A 23,000-nucleotide genomic window follows, 5' to 3' on the forward strand; every position below is an offset into this window, starting at 1 on the left:
ACCGCCGCTATGGATTCTCTGATTGGTCACCAGCGCAAGTGGTAAATAACACACCATTGGTCAGTTTCACTGGTGGGCGTGGTTACAAGACTACTTGGCTGACAGTTGACTGAAGCTGACTAGTAACACTGAGCTGATACAGAAGGCAAATGGAGCTGTTTGTACATCTTCAATACAGGTAAGTTTTCACAAATATTTTATTATCAAACGTTTTTTAATTTCCCACACACCTTTACGTTTTTAAGTTGCGTGTCAACTTATGAAATAACTATCGCTCGATAATATTGCGAATGTTTTTTTTTTACGTTAACGTTAGCTTAAGTGTGCTTGTCAATGTCCGTTTAATTCCCTGTAAAATAAACTTGTATATTGTATGTAAATGTATCTCATACCTGTTGCATTTCCCTATGGGTTGACTTGTTTATATTTAAGGATGTTTTCTGCTCATTTGCATGACTCATATCGTCTTACTAATGTTTACGCTTTGCACTGATGAGACGATTGCTATTATCTGCCTACTTGTAAGCAGAAAACTGTATTCTCCTCATCTTTATTCAGATTTACTTTTAATACTATACTATATTATACTTTTACATGTGAGTCAGGCTATAAAAAAACGTCATGATGCCCTCTGACACGGGAAGTCATGACGGACGGCGGTTTATTTTCTCCCTCCTGAGATAATAACAGTGGTTTGATAACAGTGCCTGATCTGATTGAAGCTCTGGCTCACTGTTGTGTCTATTTGGAGTCTAAGAGCAGCTGTATTTCCTTCAGCTTCCGTGTTTTAGACCCGAGCTTCCTGATACCACTGTGGGGTTAAGGGGATGCTGAGTGGCTCCAGTCTGTTTGTGTGTCCATGTTAGTCCCTTTGTAGGTGATGTTTTTGTTCCTAAATTGAGGCAATTATCCTTTATTTTTGTTGCAAAGGAACATTGTCCATAGCAGTTTGGCACACATTAAATCTTAAATTTTGACGTAAATAAAGATGTTGAAGCCATCCACCCAATACAACTAATCTAATCTAGATAACAATCTGGTGATGTCAACTATTGGGTGAGGTCCCTGACAAAGCAGTGACATAGTGGTTTTAAATAGGCTATTAGCTGAATGCTGATAAACTAGTCCTGAACGTGGTTCATGAGAAAATTACTGTTTATGGGGACATTTAATAACATCACTTACGTTTATAATTACACACTGTAATCACCATTTAGAAATATATTATGAGCACATGATAAGCCACACATATGCAATTTCCGGGATTATACAAACAGCTACAGTGACACTAACAATACACTTGCACACTTGTTGGGGTGAGTTACTGACTCAGTTACTGAGCAGGTTACCGTTAAACACAGGGGTACAGTTAGAACTGTATCAAAGGGTATTTGTCTCAATAATAGGCTTAACCCTACACCATCAGCATGTAATAATGATGATAGACACACTGAATACATACACCTTCACACATCACAAAACTAATTCTTAGTCTGTCACTGCTCATATCCCTCCACTGCCTCCCAGTCGCCGCTCGCATCAAATTCCAAACCCTGTTGCTCGCTTACAAAACAGCAACAAACACGGCTCCAGCCTACCTGAACGCCCTCATCCAGGTCTACAGTCCGTCCCACCCACTACGCTCTGCCAATGAAAGGCGCCTGGTTCTCCCATCACAGTCGCTAACTAGACTCTTCTCCTCAGTAGTCCCCAGGTGGTGGAACGAGCTACCAAACTCCATTCGGTCCGCAGAGTCCCTTTCACCTTTAAGAAGAAGCTAAAGACCCAGCGCTTTATGAACACCTCTGACCTTAATGATATTGATGCTATTGATGATGATGACATCGAGGATGTAGTTTATACTGATTTTCATGATGATGATGATGACTATACTGATCTTGTTGATGTTGCTGATGATTACTATTATTTAAAACAAACAAACAAAAAAACACCCGATAACCTGCCTGTCGGCACCAGTGTCCGATCGCACTTGAAGCTGTTTGTTGGCTCTTAGTGACTTTGTTCCCTCCTGTCGTGATCGTAGCTTGTGTTGTATTAACTCTCAGATGTACGTTGCTTTGGACAAAAGTGTCTGCTAAATGAAAATGTTGTACTTTTCTAAGCTTTCTATAGTTTAATATTATGTAGTTTTTTTTAATGCTGCCATCTTGTCAATTCGTTGGAACTACAAATCTAATGTAAGAAGCAGGCCAGAGCTCAGGAGGGATTTAAGTGAAGCAAGACTTTGTTAGGATTGAACTGCTGAGAACGCTTGAGACCAGCAGCCTTGAGGTGTTTTTGATAGACTTAACAGACGTGCTAATAGACTTTAAAGTTTTCAAAATGCGTTTTCTTATTTAAGTGAGTCTACTTCAGATAAGCATCTAGCAGTAGTATCTTAAGGCCCTTTGCAGTCAGCCATGTGGTTTGTCACTTAGACAGGATCATGACACAACAATTACTTTCAGTTACAGATCAGTTACTGTAATGTGTTTGGATTCAAGCATATAAAACGGACTATAAGTGTCACACTTCTGAGGTTTGTTAAAAGTTGACCAAAATGAACTTTGGTTTATCACACTTCAGATAATGTTGAGGCCTTTGGGTCAACCTCTGTCACTTTAAAAAAACACCGTCTGGTCGACAGAGTCAGAGGTCATTATCTTCTTCATGTTCTGTCAAAACAAGATCAATTGATAGATGGAAAGGGCTGGACTTGTGGTGCCACTTCGACCCATGAGGGCCATCATGAGACTGTGAACTTTGCAATCAAAGGCCCCTCAGTCCTTCACGAAAGGTCAGCCACTTCAAAGCAATGTTTGGACAAATGTTTGGAGGTCACAGGCAAAAGTAATTTTGTCTTTGTTCTAGTGTTTAGTAGATCAAAAAGTGATCAAGGGCACACCCTTGTATCACTGCCATTTGAAAACTGGTTTTTCATACAACCTTGAGCAGAGTCTCAGCTAAGTCTTTGTTCTAAGGATTTGTTGGGTAGTTCCTCCTGCTACAGGGGAAAAGTCAATAAACCCTTTTTGTAGTCCCTTTCACCCTGTGGTGTTTACGAGGGACAGTAGTTTACGTTAGCTGGAACAGCAGACTCCACTGTGTCTCTACGCTGTTCTGACACAAGACCTGAATGCCTCATCTGACGCTTTGATCATTTCAGCTCAGTCAGATGACCCTATTAGTTCAAACCATCACTACGTCAGTTGACATGATGCCGATGAGTGTTCAGGAAAAACCTTATAATACCAAGTATTATCCATTATCAGAGCAGGAATGTGCAACTAGTTTAATTATTAGGAAACATTCCCGCTTTTCAAGCTTCTGAACTAGGAATTTGCTGCTTTTGATTATAGGTCGTAATAAATGTAAAATATTTAAGTTGTGCACAGTAGCATGAGAAAACCATAATACTTAAGGATTCCACCTTCACTCTCTTCCATTATCTCTGCTAAAGGAGAAGTCAATTATTAAGAAATATTCTGCAGATTAATCAGTATTAAAAATCATTTTAGTTGCGTCCTGACAGCTTCGTTTTAGCATCTCTAGGCTACTTTTGCCAGTTTAGGCAGATGTTGCACCCTGGTGTGCTGGGCTCGTGTCAGCCAACGCAACTGTTGCATTGTCTTGGAAAACTTGACCCATCATTTTAAATGGAAACCTTGCCCTAAGTCATTACAACACGTGTTGTAATGACCAAAACACAGACAGTCGCAGACGCCCTTCAATTTGTTACACCGCAGTCTTGTTTGTCTTGCGAGGGATATAAACAAATAGCAACACTTCTTGGCAAAGTCGTGTGTCTGTGGGCTTGGAAAACCGGCTCCACTGGGCTTTTTTATGCTACTTAGTGTGTCTGGATCTATTTCTGTTGGTGATCATGTTTATGTGAGGCACTATTTACATCCTGTGCTTGTAGCGGTCGGATCTCTTTACAGCCAGTGACCTTCTGTGAGGGTGTACTTCCTTCGCACTGCGTGGCCTCACTGTACCCACAGTGGCTAAATAAGGTCTGCTGCGTGGCGAGACTTATGGTCCTCACATTTGTCTTCATGATTTTTACTTTCCCCCCTGGGATGTCTGGAAACATTGTTTGCTTTTCCATTCATTAGGTTGCAGAATGTGACAAATATGTGGTTAGAGAAAGTCTCGAATGTTCTTTGCTTGAATATGTGCTTGCTGCAGAGTTATAGTTAGAATAAGAGTCATAGGATGTGAATGTATTTGTGTAAAGTATTTGCAAATCTGACATGCATTGCACTTGAGTTAAAGATATAATAAGTAGGATTTTCCTAGAAATTATAGAATTATAGACTTTTACAAATATAATCATCACTTACAGGCCTCTATGTGTGTTGGTGAGTGTGTGTGCAGACCCTTGTGAGACTCTTCCCTCTGCATCTATTCTGTTGTTTCGCTTTGCACGGGACGTTTTCAGGAGGGGCGCTGTTGTGCTTCCCTGAGCCAATCACAGCGTATAGGTGAGTGTGGGAGTGGTTCAAATTAGCAATGGGCCCCATTCAGACCGGCGAACATGGTGAAAGAGCGATGTAGAGTTGGCCTTCTTTCTGTTGGACAGGTAGGTGCCTCAAACCGGGTAGGACAAGCTAACCGGCGGTTAGCATGTTAGCGCAATGGTAACTGGCAGTACGCATGCTAGCGCAACGGTAACCATGAAGCTGTCGGTGTTAGCTCGGCGGGGTGGGCGTGTGCCTCTGGTGAGTCCAGGAGGAGGGGCCCAGTTTGAATGTGTTGTTGACATAATGCAAGAAACAATCCTCCTTATTATACCTTTTAACAGGTGAATAAACAGCAGGGACGCCTCATAAGCAGAGACTGTAAGCCACGTGTTTAAAGAGCAGTCTTGAAAATCACAAGGCAACTGTGCTAAAGCACAAGAGGGAATCTGTAGGTTTGTGGCTAAACAAACAAATTCCCAACCACAATAGAAAATTAAATAGCTGATAGTTGTTGTGTAAGTCATTGTAAGTGGCTTGTTATTCATTAAGATGTTTAATAAAAGACATCAATCATACTCAACATTCTCCCACTCGCCCTCTTGCCTGTGGCCACAGCAGTATCTATGGTTACAAACCTCTCTTTGTTCCTCTTGTTTATTCTCAATAAGAATCACACATACATAGAGTACTGTCAGTGCAAGATGAATGGACACAGGAAAAACTACAATCAATTGATTAAAAAGTTATCGAGGCTGAGTTTTGTGTAAGTCAGCGGGAGCTGCATGTCCGTTAAATTGCACGCTTCCTGTGCCTCACGTTTCGGCCACACAGTAGAACGTTTAGTCCTGTGTATGTATTTGTGTGTGTGCGTCTGAATTTGTTTTTAACACAGTGTTTGTACAAAACTAGCTATTTCCTAATCCAACCTCAATGCCACATCCTAAACTGACCCCTAATGAACCGATTGACCCAGTTCTCATCATCAGACCCAACAGAAAGGCCCATTAAACACACACACAAAAACACACACATACACACCTTCTCGGGAAACCCCTTTATATCTTGACCTCTTCCTATCTGTCTTCCTCCCTCCTGATGGATTTAGCACACTACCCCCAGCGACATAAATCTTCACACTGTGCACTCAGTGCACTGTCCATTTACACCAGCCTCCACCAGTCAGAGAATTTCTCTGTGTACTTATAACATATTTTGTTTGTTGCGGATTCAGAGCATTATTGTGCAAATTTTTGCAGGCCCTAAGGAGGAAATAATGCAAGCACGCTCAGGTCAGGCAGGTTTACAGCCACATGCACGCACAAATACACTCATTCACCGGTCCAAGAGGACTTCCTCATATTGTCCTGCATGTTGATACAGGAAATCACTTTGATTGATATCCAATGCTGCTCACACTGGATTAAACGTTGACCGTTTTAGGGGTTTCTTTGCAACTTTGTGTGTGTGTTCTTTGGAGCGTAGATTTTTTTTCTTTCTAAGAAGCCCCAGAAAGACACAAGGGCAGCAGCTATTGTGTTGTCTTCTAAAGGAAGAAGGACAACTGTCGCTGTGTACTTTTTGTTCAGGTATTGCTCGCTTGTTGCATACAACAGGGGATAAACACTGCAGGAGCCGGACCACTTTGTCCACCTCTATATGTACGAGAAGTTGAGGCCCTTCTGTGCAAACAGACCCCAGGTTGGGGATTTCCAATCAAGCAAACCCACTCACACGTTCACATATACAACTCCACCCCCACTGCAGCCCCTAAGCACCACCTCTCTCTTTCGCTATGAACGCACTTCCACACGTCGCTGTCAGGTCCTTCCTGTTTTCTGAGACGTCTGCAGCGTGCCCGAACGGAAATGAGTTCTCCTGTTTTCTGTTTGGCCGCATTGTTCGTGACTTCAGCTGCCCACCGCGACACACAGTGACGGCTGGCCGCAAAGGGAAGGTGTAGGTGCATGTGTGTCGTTACCGATACTCAGATCAGGAACTGATTCACAGTAAATAGTCAACAGTCATGGAGGAAGTTTGTTTCGCTGGCATGTGGCCTTGGCAGCATTAATAGCAGCTTGTGCTCTATGCTCAGTTTTCTGGGTCATGTGACGGCTGTTACAGGCACTAATTACAAAATTAACAATGCGTGCAAATCAAAGAATGCCTGGCAGCGTTCAGAAACATGTTAGGAATGTTCAGATCAGAATACCGACTCTGGTTGGTGACATTTGGAGCTGTGGCCTCGCGTTTTGTGTGGCAGTGTTTACAACTTTGGTTCACTGCGTTTCTGTCATGCACTGTGAGTAAAAAGATACAATCCATGGTATTATTGCATCATTGGTTCTTTGTGCAGCTGCAACATAAAGTGCTTTTTTGTTTCTGCAGTTAAACACATTGCTAACATCTTTAATACATTTTCTAAAAGGCTTTTTTGTGAGAGCAACACTTTAGGTTAGATTCAAACTAGGGATGCACGATATTGGATATTTTCCGACATGCCAATATTGGCATGCAAATATCCCTTTTTGTAAAGAAGACCAAGTCTCCTCAGTAGTGGAATTGATACTGGCCCACTGGCAGACACAGAAATAACATAATACAGTGCTTTTTAAAATGTACACATTCACTGGGCAGTATAAGAAAACTACTGAAACTTAGCTTACATTTAATTCAAATAAAACTATAATATTCATACAACTTTAACAGGCTTGCATGATGAGATTTGGCCCGCCCTCGCATGACCGATGCTGAGCAACCATTGCAAATAGCAACCTTTCTGTCCGTCACGGAAACTTTGGAAAACCCACCATACCGCAGACATCCTGCACCCTTCTTCATGCTTGATGGACAAGGCGTGGTGCAAGCAGTGCGTGCTTGAATCATCATTAATTCAAACTCAGGAAAAAAAATCAGTTGAATATTTTGTTTGATATAATCCTGACATCCACAGTTGTATGCAGGGGCTCGTCTGTTTTCAGGGCTGTACAGCTCTACAGAAACTCTCTGCAGACTGTGGTTTTTCCAGGCTAGCTGTTTGTTTCGTCTATTTTTAACATGTCTTAAACCCTGTGTTCATCTTTCTGTCATGCTTTTTCTCACTCTGTCTGTGTTTATCTAAATATAGAGTGTCGCCTGCCCACTCATTCTGACGGAGAGGAAGTGTTGTGTATGTGTCTGCTCCTACAGTGCAATAATGGTTTCTGTGTTCAGGCGTGTGTGAGTTTGTGCATCTGAGCGGGCGGGAGAAAATGCGTGCATGTGTAAAGAAAAAGACACAATCTTTTTAGACTTGTGGTGCATGTTTCAGATCGCAGATAGATGATGTAAACAAAGTTAGAGAGAAATGGAGGAGGGAGTGAAAGATAGAGAGAGACATTAGAGCGAGTACACACGCCGGAAGCTTGTGGTCAAACAGGCAGCGCTCAGCTGCTGAGGCAGCGCTGCTAACTCACAGTTTTTGAAAATACTTCTTTTCTGAGAGGGATTAAGGCTCAACACACAAATTCCTTTCATTGGACACATACCCTGCGGATTGGCACGCAGGGCTGCTTGCGTGTTCTGCTCTGTGTGTGTATGTGAGGGAGGAAGGGAGAGAATAAGGAAGAGTTTGAGAGAAGTTGACGTGAAATGTATTCTGAAAAGTTTAGTAAAGTGAGCAGATCTGTCATGAGTCACGCGTCCAAAAATAGAAACAAATCCACCTTCGGCCTTGGGCAAACCAAACATGATTCAAACAGGTTATGACTCTTTGACTGTTGGACACCTGTACACACAAACACTCTCTTTCACCCTCTCCCCACCTCCACCGCTCGGCTTACACACTAACACACACATCCACAAAGTGCTTATTCCTTGTAACTCGTACATAAGCTGCCACAAGAGGAAATACACTCAGCAAGAACTGCTGTCCTCGCTTGACTGTGACCCTCTCTCTCTCTCCCTCGCGTGTGTCACACTCTTAGTGTCAGTACGGAGAGCGTAGTGTGTGGATGTTGGACTGTTTGGTCCGTGCCTGTACAGAACAGGGTAAGTGTGTTACACCTGTTATGCTTTGACTCGTGAGCAATGGGGAGTGGATGAGGATGGGTTTTGTAGTTTTATTGGCTTGTGTGATGTTTGTAAATTTGGACTGTTGGCTGAGAAGTTAATGAACGTGTTTCAGGGAGCAAGAACTTTTGGTTTGTTTGGGCCAGGCCTTGTTTTGTGCCTTGTGTTATAATGAGCTTCATGGTCTTTTACACCAACGTTATGGGCAGCTTCATGAGATCTCTTGTTGTGCAAAAGTGGGCATATAGTTATGGTGAGTAAGATGACGGCAGAGCTTTTAATAAACAGAGCTAATTTTAACTTCTTGTGGTTTTTAAGGTCTCATGTTTCATTTGTGTTGGACATAAAAAAAGGCTCTGAAGCTTGACACACCAGTGCCACACGTCTAAATTTGGCTATATTTCACTGCAAATGTAGTCTTAAGGAGGTTTAAGAGGTGACTCATAAAGCCGTGGTTGCTCTCTTAGCTACCAGTGTGTGTGTAAATGTGTGTGTAGGTGTTTGTGTCGGTGGACTTTAAACGCAGCATTTTGGTTTAAACCCCTCTGCACTTTAGTTCACACGCTCATCCAAAAAAACGAGACGAAGGCAGGTAGAGGTGATTGTGTTGTCAGCCCGCCTGTGCACAGAAAGAACTTCATTCAGTGTATCCGTTTACATTTAGCAAGCAGACAAAAATAACGCTTCCTGTCTGTGTCTCCTTCTTCTTCAAAACAGTTGAAACATCCACAATGCCCGTGAGACAAGACCAACAAGGCCCCTTGGGATAACTCGAGCAGTATGTGCAGCATGGAGCCAACAGGTACACACAACAGGATGCATATGTGGACATTTTTAGACATGCTGTCGTGTCTCTGGCCTTAAAATGTTTCCAATAACGGAGTAAAATCCAACATAGTTCTTCAGGGCTAGTCTGTTTAAAGCAAAAGCTTTTCATATTCAGACTCAAACACCCAAACCTCTAACTTTTATCATCAGCTGGCTGCTTCCCCACAGTCCCAGAGGCCGAGCTCTACCGCAGCATCCAGGCCTTGCTGCCCAGGGAAACAGACAACAAACAGCTTCCAGACTGTTTCAACAAAGGTACTAAATAATCCCCCATAACTAAGTGTTAAGATAAGAAGGTTTGTATCAGTCGTTGCTGTTGGCTCTGCTCACACGAACATCATCTGATTATTTCATTGGGTTTTAACTTTATCTTTATGGTTTTCAAGTGACAACAGCAGAAGACCAACTTTGTGATCACCACGCAGATAAAACACAATTACAGTGATTCAGTGTTTCTAAAAACGTGGATAAGACGTCACAAAACAGACTCAATTATATGCTGAAAACTGTATCCAGAAGCACTCCACCCTGTAGACCTTTCCGTCCCTCAGCAGATATTTAAGTAAGCCTGCCCACTTGCGTTAATGACACGGTGGAATAGTTAGATGTGTCAGCAGTGTGAGGGCAGTTCAGCTGTTAGTCATCAGACATATTTTGGATTAGCGCTGTAATGGAGAAAGGTGTGACACATTTTGCAAGTTTGTGTTAGTCCTGTGGAAATCTAGCCTCCGTTAATGTCTGTCTGTAATGAGTTGTGTCTCTGCGTGTGTGTGCAGGCATGCTGAGATGGACACTTCATAAGAAGGTTCTAAACAATCCTGCTAACAGCGTATCTCTGGTGTGGGTGCTGATAAAAGAGCTGGAAAAGGTATGAGATCTCAGCTGTGGTCACCTGTGTACAAAGTTTGTACATGTTGCATGCCTGTTAAATCAATTAGTGAAATTGCTGAATTTTATTTGCTGTATTTTTTCGGTTAACCAACAAATTAAAAAGTGATTAAAATTCAATAAAAGCTGATTTTCTTCTGTTGACAGTATTATAAATTAATTGGCTAGCTTGAGTAGCATTAAACAGGCCTCCCTTTGAGCTGGATTAGACCCCTGACAAAGTGTGTGTGTGTGTGTGTGTGTGTGTGTGTGTGTTCTCTGCAGGCTGAGAGATGGGACTCTCGCAAATGCATCATCCCTCTGCTTCACACACTGATGTATGCCATCATTCAGGTACGATCTTCCTGCCTCACACTTGCTTTTTCACTATTTTTTGAATGGCATGGTGAACACATCATTTCTGTGTATTAGCGCTGTCCATTCTTTTAGTTTTTAGGGGTGTATATGAATTTATCTTAAGCGTGTTTGAAACTAGTCAGATTGCCGTAATTCACCAGGCTGGCATGTTTGTGTGTTGATTAAAAAAATTCCACACAGTGTGAGTAAATTTCTTGTGTGCTGCTTTAAGGTGTGTAATGGAGGGAGTTTCCAAATAAAACTAAACAGGGGGAGTAATGTGCTTTTATTTCAAGTAGTAGGAAGTAGACTTCTGAAAAAAAGCTTGAGAGTTTTTCCTCTTATGTCCTCTTATGACAAACATAGATGATTACCATCGGTTAACCTTAAAAAAAACCACCTGTGTGTGATGTGTGTGTTTTTATTGATTTTCCAGACGGCCTACATTCCAGATGAGTTATACAAGCGCGTCTACGACTTTTGTAAGAGACTCCTGACCTTTCCTCACCCCTACTGCACCGTGGGCCTCAGCTACGCCAGACAGATAAAAACTGAACGGGCCATTCCAGGTATTAGTCCACTCTCATCTATTTATTTCCATTTTAAATTTAAAACAAGAGGCTAATGAGCTAACGAGCTGACTAGCTTTGGTATCAGTTGTCTTTGCTAATAATGTTTTTCTAACAACAAATGAATGACTGATAAACCCGGACAGGTAAATCAAAACATTCGATATCTACAGTATTACTCATCCTCTTGACATTGGAAGTTTAACCAATGAACAAACAATGAAAGAAAAACAAATATAGCCAAACCTAACCAACCTGAAAGATAGCGACACAAGCGTATACTGCTGTTGTGGTATTACATGAGCTGTCCATTCAGCAGACATTAGTTAATTAACCTTTATTTGCATTTGCAACCATATACCTTTTATTAAATACCACTTTGTTTCACAGGCCTGAAGTACCAGAGGATGGTCACAGCTGAGCAGAGACTAAAAAACGAGCACTATCCATATCAGGAGAGGTGAGTTATGTATAAATAATGTATTACAAGTCTGAAGGTACAATTAAAGCCTCCGGGAATTGGAAGTTTTATTTTATTTCCTTGTACTGCTGCATGTAGTCAAACTGCCTTCCCTGTCCGTCACTCAAGTCTGTTATGTAAATCCCCGCAGGGTGTTTGTTCTGGCTGACCCAGAAGTCTTCTCTGGTTCTTTGGGACAAGTCCTGATGGGAGACATCGAGGCGTTCGCTTCAGCTTCAGGTGGATGTCTATCTCCTTTAGAACACATGCGCAATGTGGTGCAACACTCCATCCAGGCTGCTTTAGGAGGAGAGCAGTGCCACGGGGAGAGACTGGCTCAAGCCCTGAAGGTCAGTGCGACTACACAATACCTATTGCCTTCTGTTTTTTTTTTAGTTGTCAGGTTGTCTGTTTTGGCCATTGTTTGTCCCTCTGCTGTTATTGTTGTCATGCTGTAATTCTTTGGTTTGCTTTCTGAGGGTTGTTCTGTTGAGTTGACTGCAGGTTTGCTCTCTGATGAACCTTTCTTTGCACTCACAAGGCTTTGTAAAATACTGATATTAGCTTTCTTTATTGAGCACTACACAGTGCTTTTAAGACAAATGAATGACCTACATGGATACAAAAGACAAAGTGTCAGTCAGCAATGCAATTAATGTAGAGGCAGAGAGTAAATGTGAATGATTCTTGCAAAGCCTCTTACTTGGAACCAGGCTCATTAATATCTAAATATATCTGCGGCAGCAAGTAGACCATGAAAGTTCAATGACTGGTGTGGCTGCGAGCGTCTGTTTCTGTTGCGGTGAATGGTAAATGGACTCTATTATATGTGGCTTTTCTAGGTTTCTGGTAATTCAATGCACTTTACACCACATGTCAAGTTCACCCTTTCTCACATTCATAGACTGAAGACAGAGGCTGCTATGGAAAGTGCCAAGCTGGGCATGAAGAACTTATCCGAGCACATTCATACACTGATGGCCATGTCCTGAGGAGCGGTTCAGTATCTTGCCCAAGGACACTTTAACATTCTGGCTGCAGAATCGAACCACTGTACCTGCGAGCTAAAGCCGCCTTTACCTGCATCTGCATGCTTCACAAATATCACTCCATGTAACCTCTCTTCTCTTTATTCACGTTCTTAGTATCTTATTGAATCTGTTTGTTCAGTCAGTTGCACTTCATCTTTTAATCATTTTAGCACAATTGCAAATGCTGACTGTTGCGACTCAGGGGGGAAGTTAGTGACCTTTATGTCCTAAAAAGAAACTCAATGGTCACCACATGTTGAACATGTTTAGAGATTTTAACTCTCTAGAATGATTCATGAGGTTTTTTCATCAGCATTTTCTGCCATATTAAAAATAGCTTACGAGTCCCTGCCCCATCTGCACATGTCATGTGAAACATCCTGAATGAAGGTCTGTTGTCTTTGAGCTGCGTGGTGGAAGTGTCGCCGGGCACTGAGCCTAAAGTAACACCTCAGCAGGACGCACACGTAGGCAGACGCACGCGCGCCCTACCAACCCCTCACCTCTTTGCTATTAATACACTATCTGTGTGTGTTCGTCTTCCTGTGCGTATATCAGTTGCTCACCCACATGTGTGTGTGTGTGTGTTTTTGGACAGGACATGGGCCAAGACGTTGAGACGTACTTTCAGGAAGTGATGGCGACTGTAGAGCAGAGCGCGGAGGAGGGCGCCAGAGGAAAGAAGGGGGCTCTGAAGAGCCGTCTTCTGCAGCTGTACAGCGAGATCGTGTCTGACACGGACTCAGGTAGGAGTTCTCAGGAGCTTTTTTCAGGCACAGCTGCTACATTGAAGGTGTATATCAATTTCAGGACAACCACAAGAACCACTCTCACATTTTTGGTTATGTAACTTTACACCACAAATTAACGGTGGCTGCTTCACATTTGATAGATGATTGTCGCTTGCAAAAAGCCGTACAGGGCTTCCTCTTGCTCTACATCTAGCATGTGTAAAAAAACTTTGCCACTTTGCACTTTTATTGCCATGCACCATGCATTGGCAAATATTTGACCAATCAGACAGAGCCCTGGAAACAAGGACCATGCATCCAAGCCACTGTAGCCCTAGCTAGCTGACAGCTGTCCTCAGATTAGTGGTGTCAATTTGGTGGCAACTGCGAAGCTAGCTAGCATGATGGCTGAGAAAATTATAGCGGCATTGCAATATTCAACAACGCTGCCTACCGCACATCGCAGATTTTCCTCATATCTTGCAGGCCTTCATGACTATTTCTACATCTCATTCAGCTCATACTTATGCAAACTGATCCTGTTCTGCGTAAGCGAGTGCAGCGCTGTTCAGAGTACAGTTAAAGCACACATTGTCGGTGATAGACGTGTTTACTGTTTCCAAAAGGGCTCAAGAGATCAAACATGTGACCTTGCCTTTAGAAAGCAATTTCCTCTTTGGCCGAAGCCGTCGAGTCAGTTGTCTGTATTTTTATATTTGTCCGGATATCTATTTACATGACATCCACTCTTTTTTAAACTATTATCATGTCAGCAACCCGTCCGATGAACCTGCTTTTCCGCTCATCCCAGCTGGGAGCTTGAGGGACAGACAGCAGTGTTCACAGGGAGGAAATTGTGTGGATTGTTTTGTTTTGAGTGTCATTGTGACAGTTTTGGTCTCTTCCTATCTCTCTTCCTCCCTGTTTGTGTGTGTGTGTGCGTGTCTATTGCAGAGCCATTGTCCGGTGGTGGACCGCTGTGTGACTGCCCTCTTCCTAACCCAGAGATGAGCTTCCACCTGTGGACGGAGGATCTGGATATCTGTGAGTGTCTCCGGCGGGGTGGTCAATGCGGGGGGTCTAGAGGAAGTTGTTGCAGCCAGTCAGCTGAACTGAATATAGGCTGAATGTGGAAACTTAACCTCAAACTAAACCCAATAAAAAATATAATCCTGAAACAAAGAAAAGATGTACATTTAAAGAACTTCACTAGCAAGGATCAAACCATCAACAGGATGCCATTTAACAACTAATTGATTAATGAGATTGATGATTATGATGCTTTTACGTGGTGAGGTCAAGCACAACGAAAGAAACAGCAAAGGAGCAGGGGTGGGAGGGAGGGGTGCAGATAGCGAGAGCTAAAGAGGAGGAGAGGGTTAGGATTGAATTAATGGGAATGCAAGAGGCGCGGTTGAGGCGTGGTCCTGCTCCTGAAACTTTGCTATACAGCATCAATTAAACAAGACACCTTTACTTGGGGAAACTCCTCTATATTTTTAAGTTAATTTTCATTTTTATTTTGTTATTTGGTACTAGGGTACCCAAACTGGATTTGGCTGTTCAACACGAAGATTGGACTATTCACTCTTTTTTGTTTTTCATATAGCAGTGTTGGTGTGTGGTGTTAGCCTTAGGCCCTGTGAATATACAAGGAGCCTCATTCACTGTCATTAGACTTTAAAAAACATCATATAATACAAACTGTGACGCAGACTCGCAGCGCTGAGAGGGGGAAAGCACGAGCGCAGAGGGGAGGGAGGAAGCAGGTGATCGCGGACTGAAGTGATGACGTGATACACGACTTACTTTGATCATGGCGCCACAGTAAGAGTCCAGTCTGATGCTCCTCTATAGCTCTGTGTTTATCAGGGAAATATATGAACTACAGCAGACTGGACAACACACAGATCCACGTTATTAAAAGATATTAGAAACAATGATGAACTGATGGGAGGTTACAGCTCCTGCTCGTGTCATTCACAGCATGTGGAGTGTAGTTTATACTTTACAGTAACTGGTCGCGACTTTATTGAGCCACATGAGGAACATAGATCTGTGTTGTATCTGCTCATCTCCTAACGTCTGTAGATAAAAATGGAATCCTGATTTTTGCCGTCGATTACCATGGCAACGATTAAAGCTTTGTAGCATACGTGTCAGCCCTATTTGCCATGAAAAAATATTCTCTCTAGTAATCAAAAACATCACCAGTAGATCTTTAATCTTAGGAAAGTTTTTTACAAGTGAATGTTTCTCACCAACAGTAGCCTCATTAGACACATCAAGATCATTTCAGATGTAAACATCATTCAGCTAATCATAACGCTCGCTCACAGCATGAGGATAGCTGAGGGGTAGAGTTTCCATCCAAGCTGAACTTGATCAACTTTACTGTAACAAACCGGTTTAAACCGGACAAATCTGATTTGAATCGATGGAACCGTGAAAGTGACTGTGGCCAAGACGTGCACATGTACAGTATGGTCGTCATAGTCTCAGTAAAGCGTGTCATTTATTGAAGGTGTTTATGATCACAGCTGTGATTTCAGTGAAAGCAATAGTGATCATGTGATTTTTGAATGAAGAGGATGTTCACTGTCCTGCAATACAACTCACACACTGTTTACTGGAAATAAAGCACAGTGATTATAGCCTTTTTAATGTATGCAGTGGAGTCATATCAGCATTGAATGCTGAGGGGTCACAAGGAAGCTGCCTGCAGGCTATTTTTAAGCATTACTTATTCATTGCAAGTATTCCAAATATTAAATATGGTTATGGAATACAGTATACTTAATTCACTCATTTATTTTTCATTCATTTATAGATGTTCGATTTTTATTCAGAGATGTATTCACGTCAAAGCTGGTGTTCTCAGTAATCGATAGAAGCAATAGTATTTGAAATTGGTGCCATAGCTGTGGAGAAAGTTGTACAAACAGCTCGTGGTTTCGCCCATTCTACATTCCTACAACACCCAGCAGGCATTGCACCCCTGCCGCTGAAAGGAACAGCGAGAGATTTGAGTGAATGAAATACTACCGTTTCGCTGCAGGCAATGGCTCAGAGCGCTACAGAATCCAACAAGAATATACCAGTTGGTCGTCTAAAAACATGACATCGGAGGCGGGCGTCCTAGATTGAGGAAGTGTAGTTCAGCAAGCTCTGTGGCCTCTGCAGTTTCTTCAGCTTTGGTCACAACTCATGAAGGTTATCTGGCTTCATGTTAAAAATTTCCTCTATTTTAAGGGGAACTTCACTTTTATCAAATACAAAGCTCACAGTGTAGTTTTACCATTCTAATGCACCATTTCTGCTTTTAAACAATCCGATTCATAAATGGCACAAAAACAAAATTCCTCAGCAGCCTCAGATACATCTTCATCTCCAGAGCTTCTGTCATCAAAACCTGCCAATATGTATTTTCATTTACGCATTAGAAGCAGAACATCACTTCATAGTATCAGACACAGCAGGAATTTGAGTGCTGAATTGAGTGAAAATGAGCAATTTTGTACGTATCTAAGGGTAAATATTACACCAAAAGCTCTCTTCCCCTTCACCCTCTTCACTGTGGATAAACTGTTGGACTTTCCCAGAGGAAGAGCGTGCATGTGCACCCTGCAGCTCCGTAACAAAACAATTACACACAGCAGAAAACTCATGTCAGCGCTCTGTTTAGAATGAGCCTTACATCTCTGATAATTGACGGGACTAAGTGTTTTGTGGACTAAGAGGTTTGTGCTGTTTTCCTCCATGTGAATGTCGACTTCTGAATTGCACGTAAATAATGAATGCTTAACTGTTTCCAGGGCGAGTGCTGACCAAGTGGTTTCGATCCAGCTCCATGTCGGAGCAGTTCTCCCTCTCCCAGGAGCTGGAGGACTTGGAGCTGGGTGAGTCTCCCAGTGACCCGAGGCCTTCTGACATTACCCGCTTTTCTGTCCTGTCGAACGACAGCGGCATTGAAAGAGACCTACCCCCCAGCGCTGATCCCTCCCTATCGTCTTCTCTGGACTCTGCCAGCTTGAGCGCATCATTGGAACAATGCAAAAGGTAAATCTAAAACCTGTTATTTTGTATAAATTAAAGGCCAGCAGTCTCTATAGTACATTTACTACATTATTTCAAAATGATGATTTTGAGCTTTTTTTCTTCCCAGTGAGCAAGATCCATCAAAGCTGTCACGGCGTGGATGCATGAAGATGAAGCCTTCTGCTAAAGACAATATGTTGCTGATGCAAGACACCCTGGAGGAACACGCGAGCCTCGGTGGAGGAGGAACTGGAGGGAGAGGGGTAGGAAGAGGGGCCCCTCTGCAGAGGAGGACAGGAAGCACCATGCTGCAGAACCCTTTCCACAAGCAGCAGAGACACTTTACTGCCAGGATAGTCGCCATGGGGGACGACAGGGTACTTGGACGCCTGGCTAAGGCATACTTCTTCTTCAGGTGAGGGAATAAACATGTCACAAGCAGCTGGAGATTTGTGTGTGAATTGAGTGATATAACATTTATATGCCTTTACTAATAATAACTACAATATAGAAATCAGCTACTTCAACCAAACTGGTATGTCAGGTTTCGATGCTAACAGTACTTCTCCTGTTGCTGGGATCGTCACGTTGCTTGATTGGGCGTGCAGACACTCATGTTTCTATGGTTTGTCTTTGCAGGAAAAGGGAAGCACGGAGGCTTTTTCTTACAATGAAAGTCAACCTCCAGTTTTACTACATCCCTGTTTGCAGGCCTACGACCACCATCTCCCCCGTCAAGGTAAGCCAACTTCCTCTTATCAAGACACCGCCAACGTGTGACTGTGTAAAAGTCCCCACACCTCTTATGAAAGCAGGATAAAGGGCCTTTGTTGTTTCCATAGATTGCTGACTGGCTGCAGTATAGGTCATAAAGCCCGCCTCCTCCATGTTAACAGATGGGACATGAGTCAAACTATAAAATCAAAATACACGTCAAATACATTTTTCTCAAACATGGTTTCTGTCATTATAGCTAGTAATTATCATGCTGATTAACGTCCAAGTGTTCATTTTTCCGTCAAGTTTTAATTAGTTATTTTATGCTGCAAAAAGGATGATTGACAGCTCTGTTGACAAATACGGCTCCTGCAGCCAATTATTTCCGGATTAGCAGAGTGGAGAACGATCGGTGAGAGTAAGCGTAACTAAACAATCACTACAGTCATTGAAGTTTCCATATCTGTGAACGTCTGCTTCAGACCAACACAGAGAAGCTGTTCTGCTGTTTAATACGCCGACGTGCGGGATCCTTGCTGCTTTTTCTATAAGTTAAGTGGCTACGGCCGCTGATCTCTACTGCACAGTCTCTGGCTCCAAATGACATCATCATTACAAGATGGCAGCGCCTATCACGGGGGAGTTTGGCATCACTTTTGTACAATGAGAGCAAATGGATTATTACATGATTACAATGTGTCATAGTTTCTTTATTTAAGTAATAATGGAGTGACGCTGCGTAGGAAAACAATCACCTTTCTGTCATTAATTCATCAGTCATTTAAAACATTTTACATATAGTATGTAAAAAACAAAATATATACATTTGCTTTGCTGTTTGCATGTTATTGAAAGCCAAGTTCATGATGATAGACATGTTAGCCAAAACCTGCATTCATGATGGTTTGTCCTGAACAGAATTCCAGTTCTAGAATCAAAGAAGGCACATACGTCTTCATTTGGTTTCACTCTCATGTTCCTTTTTTTTTTTATAGGAAAACCTCCCAGAACCCAGGGGAAATCCCTGCGCTCTCGGTTCCTACTTGAGCATGGTGGACCCGTGGTACAACTCTAACATCAGGGGTTTAGGCTGCATGATCCCCAGACTGGCAGAGATGGTACGATACAATGCAATGCAATACAATCTCAAGAAAAATCCCTCTCTTATCACCGCAGTCCTATATTTTACATGTATTTAAAAGTAATTGTTTGTGTTCGAGTGGCATCATTAGAGAGAAAAACCACGTTGATTACTTTAGTTTGAATACTTAGTGAACGGGGCGACTGTTCTCTGCATTAGTTGAAACACAGGAAGTTGCATAACATGTTTTACTGTGAGGAAAATAAATATGTTGGTTTCCCTGAAACCACAGTTAGAGTGCGCTGAACCGAAAGACATCTTGACACTGCACTGACTCTGAGCCCTTTACAGGAAACACCCAATGCAAAGTTATAAGTGGTAAATCTAATATATAATATATAAATCTAATATTATAAGATATAAATGGTAAAACAGTCAAGGGTTCGATGTTGAGGTTTAGAATGATGTAAAAAGTGTTGAGCGCTCTGAGTCCTGCTCTTACTTTATTTCCTCTCGATACTCGACTACATTCAATTTGTCAAAATCACTGGAAGAAAATATAAAAAAGTGTTTTTGCTAAATTTGAAGTCACCTTAAAATGACAGCAGAGTAAACTTTGTTGCTGAAGGGACTCTCTGCTGTTTCTTGACAACAGGCAAATAACCAGCCACAGCTGCGTTACCTGGCAGGCAACTGACCTTTCAATGACTCATCATGTTACCTGATAAGACCAAACTGTGACCAAAATAAGTCTGCAGTTACCGCCTCGAGCAGACAGCCAGGTTAACTTCTTTAATCTTCTCTAGAAACAGACAAACCCCGGGCGGCCGAAAGACCCCTTCGTGTCTGATGTCATCTCCTACTACGTTCGAACCGGCCAGCAGCCTGTCTACTTCACCATCTACTTTGTTAAGGTACTACGATGCACTTTTTAATGGGGCTTAAAGGTTTTGATATGAAAAAAAAAACAATATTACATTCACATTCTTCAAATCTTTTTTAATTTTTAAAGCTGTTTGTTCTTTCCCATTAGATCACGTTCACCAGCATAACAAGGGAGCCCGTGGAAGACGTGTTTCTTACCCATCTAGAAATCGAGTTTCCTGAGTTCAGGCAGATCTTACCACCGACGAAAGGTGAATTGCGTGTACATTTTCGTCCTATTTGGGTTTATATGTGGGAAGATTTGCATGTCTGTGCACAACCAAGTTTGACGTCATACTTGTGTCTTTATCAGATAAACAGAGGAAAAGTTCGGGGGAGGCATGCGGAGCTGTTGTCTCAATGAATTACAGAAGGGTGAGTTATTTATTTTGGTAGGTTGTTTCCTTATTCGACTACTATCTTGAGTGGTATCTCTGTAGCCAAATGCTTTTTCAATAACTAGTTAAATGGCTCGGACATTTTCATTTCAGATTGTGTTTTCTGTATAAATATATATGCTTTGTTTCTGGGTGCGTATTTCTTTGCGCATGTGTATCCAGGTAACATTAAGTGGCCGAGACGTTGACAAAGGACTCTCGGTCAGGACATCAGGTGCTCAGATCAACGCTATTCCCTCCAATGAAGCAGAAGGTTCAGTATTTTCTCAAACACTCATCACAACTAACGTCTATAACTCCACGCCATTCTGTAACTCTCATGCTCCCTTTATTTATTTTCTCTCAGATCTGAACTGTTTGACACTCACACTGAACGAATCTCCAACAAAGTCTAAAAACAACATTGTGGTGAGTCTAAGCAATACATCCGAGTGCACAAATCTCTGGTGAATTATCTTTACAACAACTCATAATATCTCTCAGTTTCTACATTAAACCTATTTATGATTTCATTTTTAAATTCAGCCAAAGATTCGGACCAACAACATTAAGATTCGCACTTTGGAGAGCCGATCTTTCACTCTTACGCTGGACAGAGACAGTCGCAGGACCTACAAAGACGTGCAGAGGTAAGAGTCGAGCCTCAGCTGTTCTGTTAGTGGATTTTTTATTCAAGGTTAAATAAAGATATGGTGCATCATTAAAAATGTTTCACAACAACCAACCGAACTGATGACTGTCTTTTGAACATGTTTGTGTCGTAGCATTGAGGTCTCTCCCTGTCTCGATCCCGGATACTGCGTCCAGAAAACCATGAGGTCCAAATTAAAGTTGGGAAAAGACAAAGACGCCGGACTGAGTAAATACATGAACAAAGGACTTCCACTGCCAATCAACACATTCGCCGGCATCATCACCTGACGTGACGGAAAAACCCTGCAGAGAATCGAGACAATGCCGACCATGACGCTGTGTGTTTGATGGTCAAAATGATTGCTGCTTCTGTAAAATCAGAAGACCACTCGGACACATAAAAGGAGATACGGGAATCACCTCCGAGTCCCACTGAGCTGCTCCCGAAACCTGCATGTTTCAGTTCTCTCAGTAGGGACTTACTAGCATGTGTGTTTTTGTGTGGCAAATGCAACACATGCCGTACCGTACCTTTTACGGAAACAGGAACAAAGTATCCTCACACTGAAGGGATGATAAGACTTTTCATGAGTGAACTTCAGTGTTTACTTGAAGACAATAATTTTATATATGCAGGTTGTAATAATGCCAAAGAACAACACTGCCTGTGACACTGGAAAGACGAGAGGTAGTGGGAACAATAAGCAACGATATGTATCCGAAGATCCGGAAACAAGTGGATCATTTAAGATGTGACATTATCTTAAAAAAATCTGCAACGTGAGAATCAGATTTGAAGGGATTCTACTTCGTAGACACACTACCTTTTCACTGCCTCCTTGACACACACACACACACACACACACACACACGTACAGTTTACACAAAATATTGCAGACAGACTCATCTGGCGGGTCAGCTATTAAAATGTGACAAGTGTTGACTGTTCACAGGTCACTGGTGCTCTGCCAAATCAAACAAATGCCTTGTTATTCCTGTACCTGTTTCAGAATGCAGGCTGTTATGAAAGAGCAAAAGATTGATGTTAGCTTCCGCTTTGGTGTTTGGCGTCTTTCTGGAAAGTGTCTGTGACCACACCAGGGAATGATTACAGAACGAAAGCAGCCTGTGTGTTTTACTTTATCGCACAGAAATGTTGACCTTTCGCAGGCTGCGCTACAGAAAGTAACAGCTAGCCCGCTGTGTTTTCACCAGATGTGTTACATTCAGAGCAAAACTTGGGGACAATCAAAAGTGAAACTTTGCACATGTTTCAGTAAACATCTTAAATCTATCAACACTGAGGTGTGAAAATCACCTCTGACAGTGTTGCGTGTTACAGTAAGGAATTATAAACTGAATCTATTTGCACTAAAACTGCATGTTATTAAAGCATATCCTTGTGGGAGTGGAGCTACAGTGTGACAACTGTGTACAGCATGCAAAGCGACTTAACGACGGCTTGTTTCAGTTTCAAAGACCAAGGCGTTGCTTCTTCAGGCGCAGGAATGAAACCAGGTTATAAATGTCAGCCGCCTCAGGAAGTGGAAGTGACACGTTATTGGGTGCTCAAAATATAATCGTGTGAGTGTGTGTGTGTGTCTGTTGGCCTGGCAGGGTGAAATCATGAGTTAAAAATTCATGATACAATTTGCACATTCTTTTCATGTCATGTAAAGGGGATGCCATTAAAATCAAAATGTAACTGTAAATAAATATTTTTGTTTTTTAATGTGGTGTTTGTACTTCATAGCAAATGCACATGTAAACTCTCACGCTGTAAGTGCCACTATTGCCCACCAGGTGGCTCTGTTTACCTGTTTATCTGGCCAGCTTGAGCACTGGTTGACACATCA

At 42.2% G+C, this 23,000-nt stretch overlaps 1 protein-coding gene across 3 annotated transcripts; it reads left to right on the forward strand.

Moving 5' to 3' along the window:
* The first annotated feature begins 134 nt into the window (after positions 1-134).
* Positions 135-22,876, forward strand: LOC138594669 (phosphoinositide 3-kinase regulatory subunit 6). 3 transcript variants are annotated; one of them, XM_069665843.1, is made up of 21 exons: positions 135-178; positions 9,228-9,312; positions 9,489-9,593; positions 10,115-10,206; positions 10,491-10,559; positions 10,999-11,131; positions 11,522-11,591; positions 11,743-11,941; positions 13,221-13,368; positions 14,308-14,397; positions 17,169-17,412; positions 17,519-17,806; positions 18,031-18,130; positions 19,104-19,226; positions 19,996-20,103; positions 20,223-20,325; positions 20,427-20,488; positions 20,674-20,764; positions 20,858-20,919; positions 21,037-21,140; positions 21,276-22,876. In XM_069665843.1, the coding sequence occupies exons 2-21, from the start codon at positions 9,291-9,293 to the stop codon at positions 21,430-21,432; spliced, it is 2,370 nt and encodes a 789-aa protein (XP_069521944.1). In that variant the 5' UTR covers positions 135-178; positions 9,228-9,290; the 3' UTR covers positions 21,433-22,876. The 3 variants fall into 3 exon arrangements, with proteins under 3 accessions (XP_069521944.1, XP_069521942.1, XP_069521943.1); XM_069665841.1 differs by having other exon boundaries at positions 20,674-20,919; XM_069665842.1 differs by lacking the exon at positions 135-178 and adding an exon at positions 8,437-8,489 and having other exon boundaries at positions 20,674-20,919.
* Positions 22,877-23,000: the final 124 nt, after the last annotated feature.

This window comes from Semicossyphus pulcher, unplaced genomic scaffold (assembly GCF_022749685.1).
Source record: "Semicossyphus pulcher isolate SPU_LCO1_2020_fin unplaced genomic scaffold, fSemPul1.0.p SCAF_17, whole genome shotgun sequence".
Lineage (NCBI taxonomy): Eukaryota > Metazoa > Chordata > Actinopteri > Labriformes > Labridae > Semicossyphus > Semicossyphus pulcher.

Coding starts and splice junctions, on each gene's coding strand:
- LOC138594669 (XM_069665841.1), top strand. CDS start 9,291: ATGTGCAGCATGGAGCCAACAG. Junction 10,207..10,490: donor TGATAAAAGAGCTGGAAAAG/GTATGAGATCTC, acceptor TGTTCTCTGCAG/GCTGAGAGATGGGACTCTCG. Junction 11,132..11,521: donor AACTGAACGGGCCATTCCAG/GTATTAGTCCAC, acceptor TTTGTTTCACAG/GCCTGAAGTACCAGAGGATG.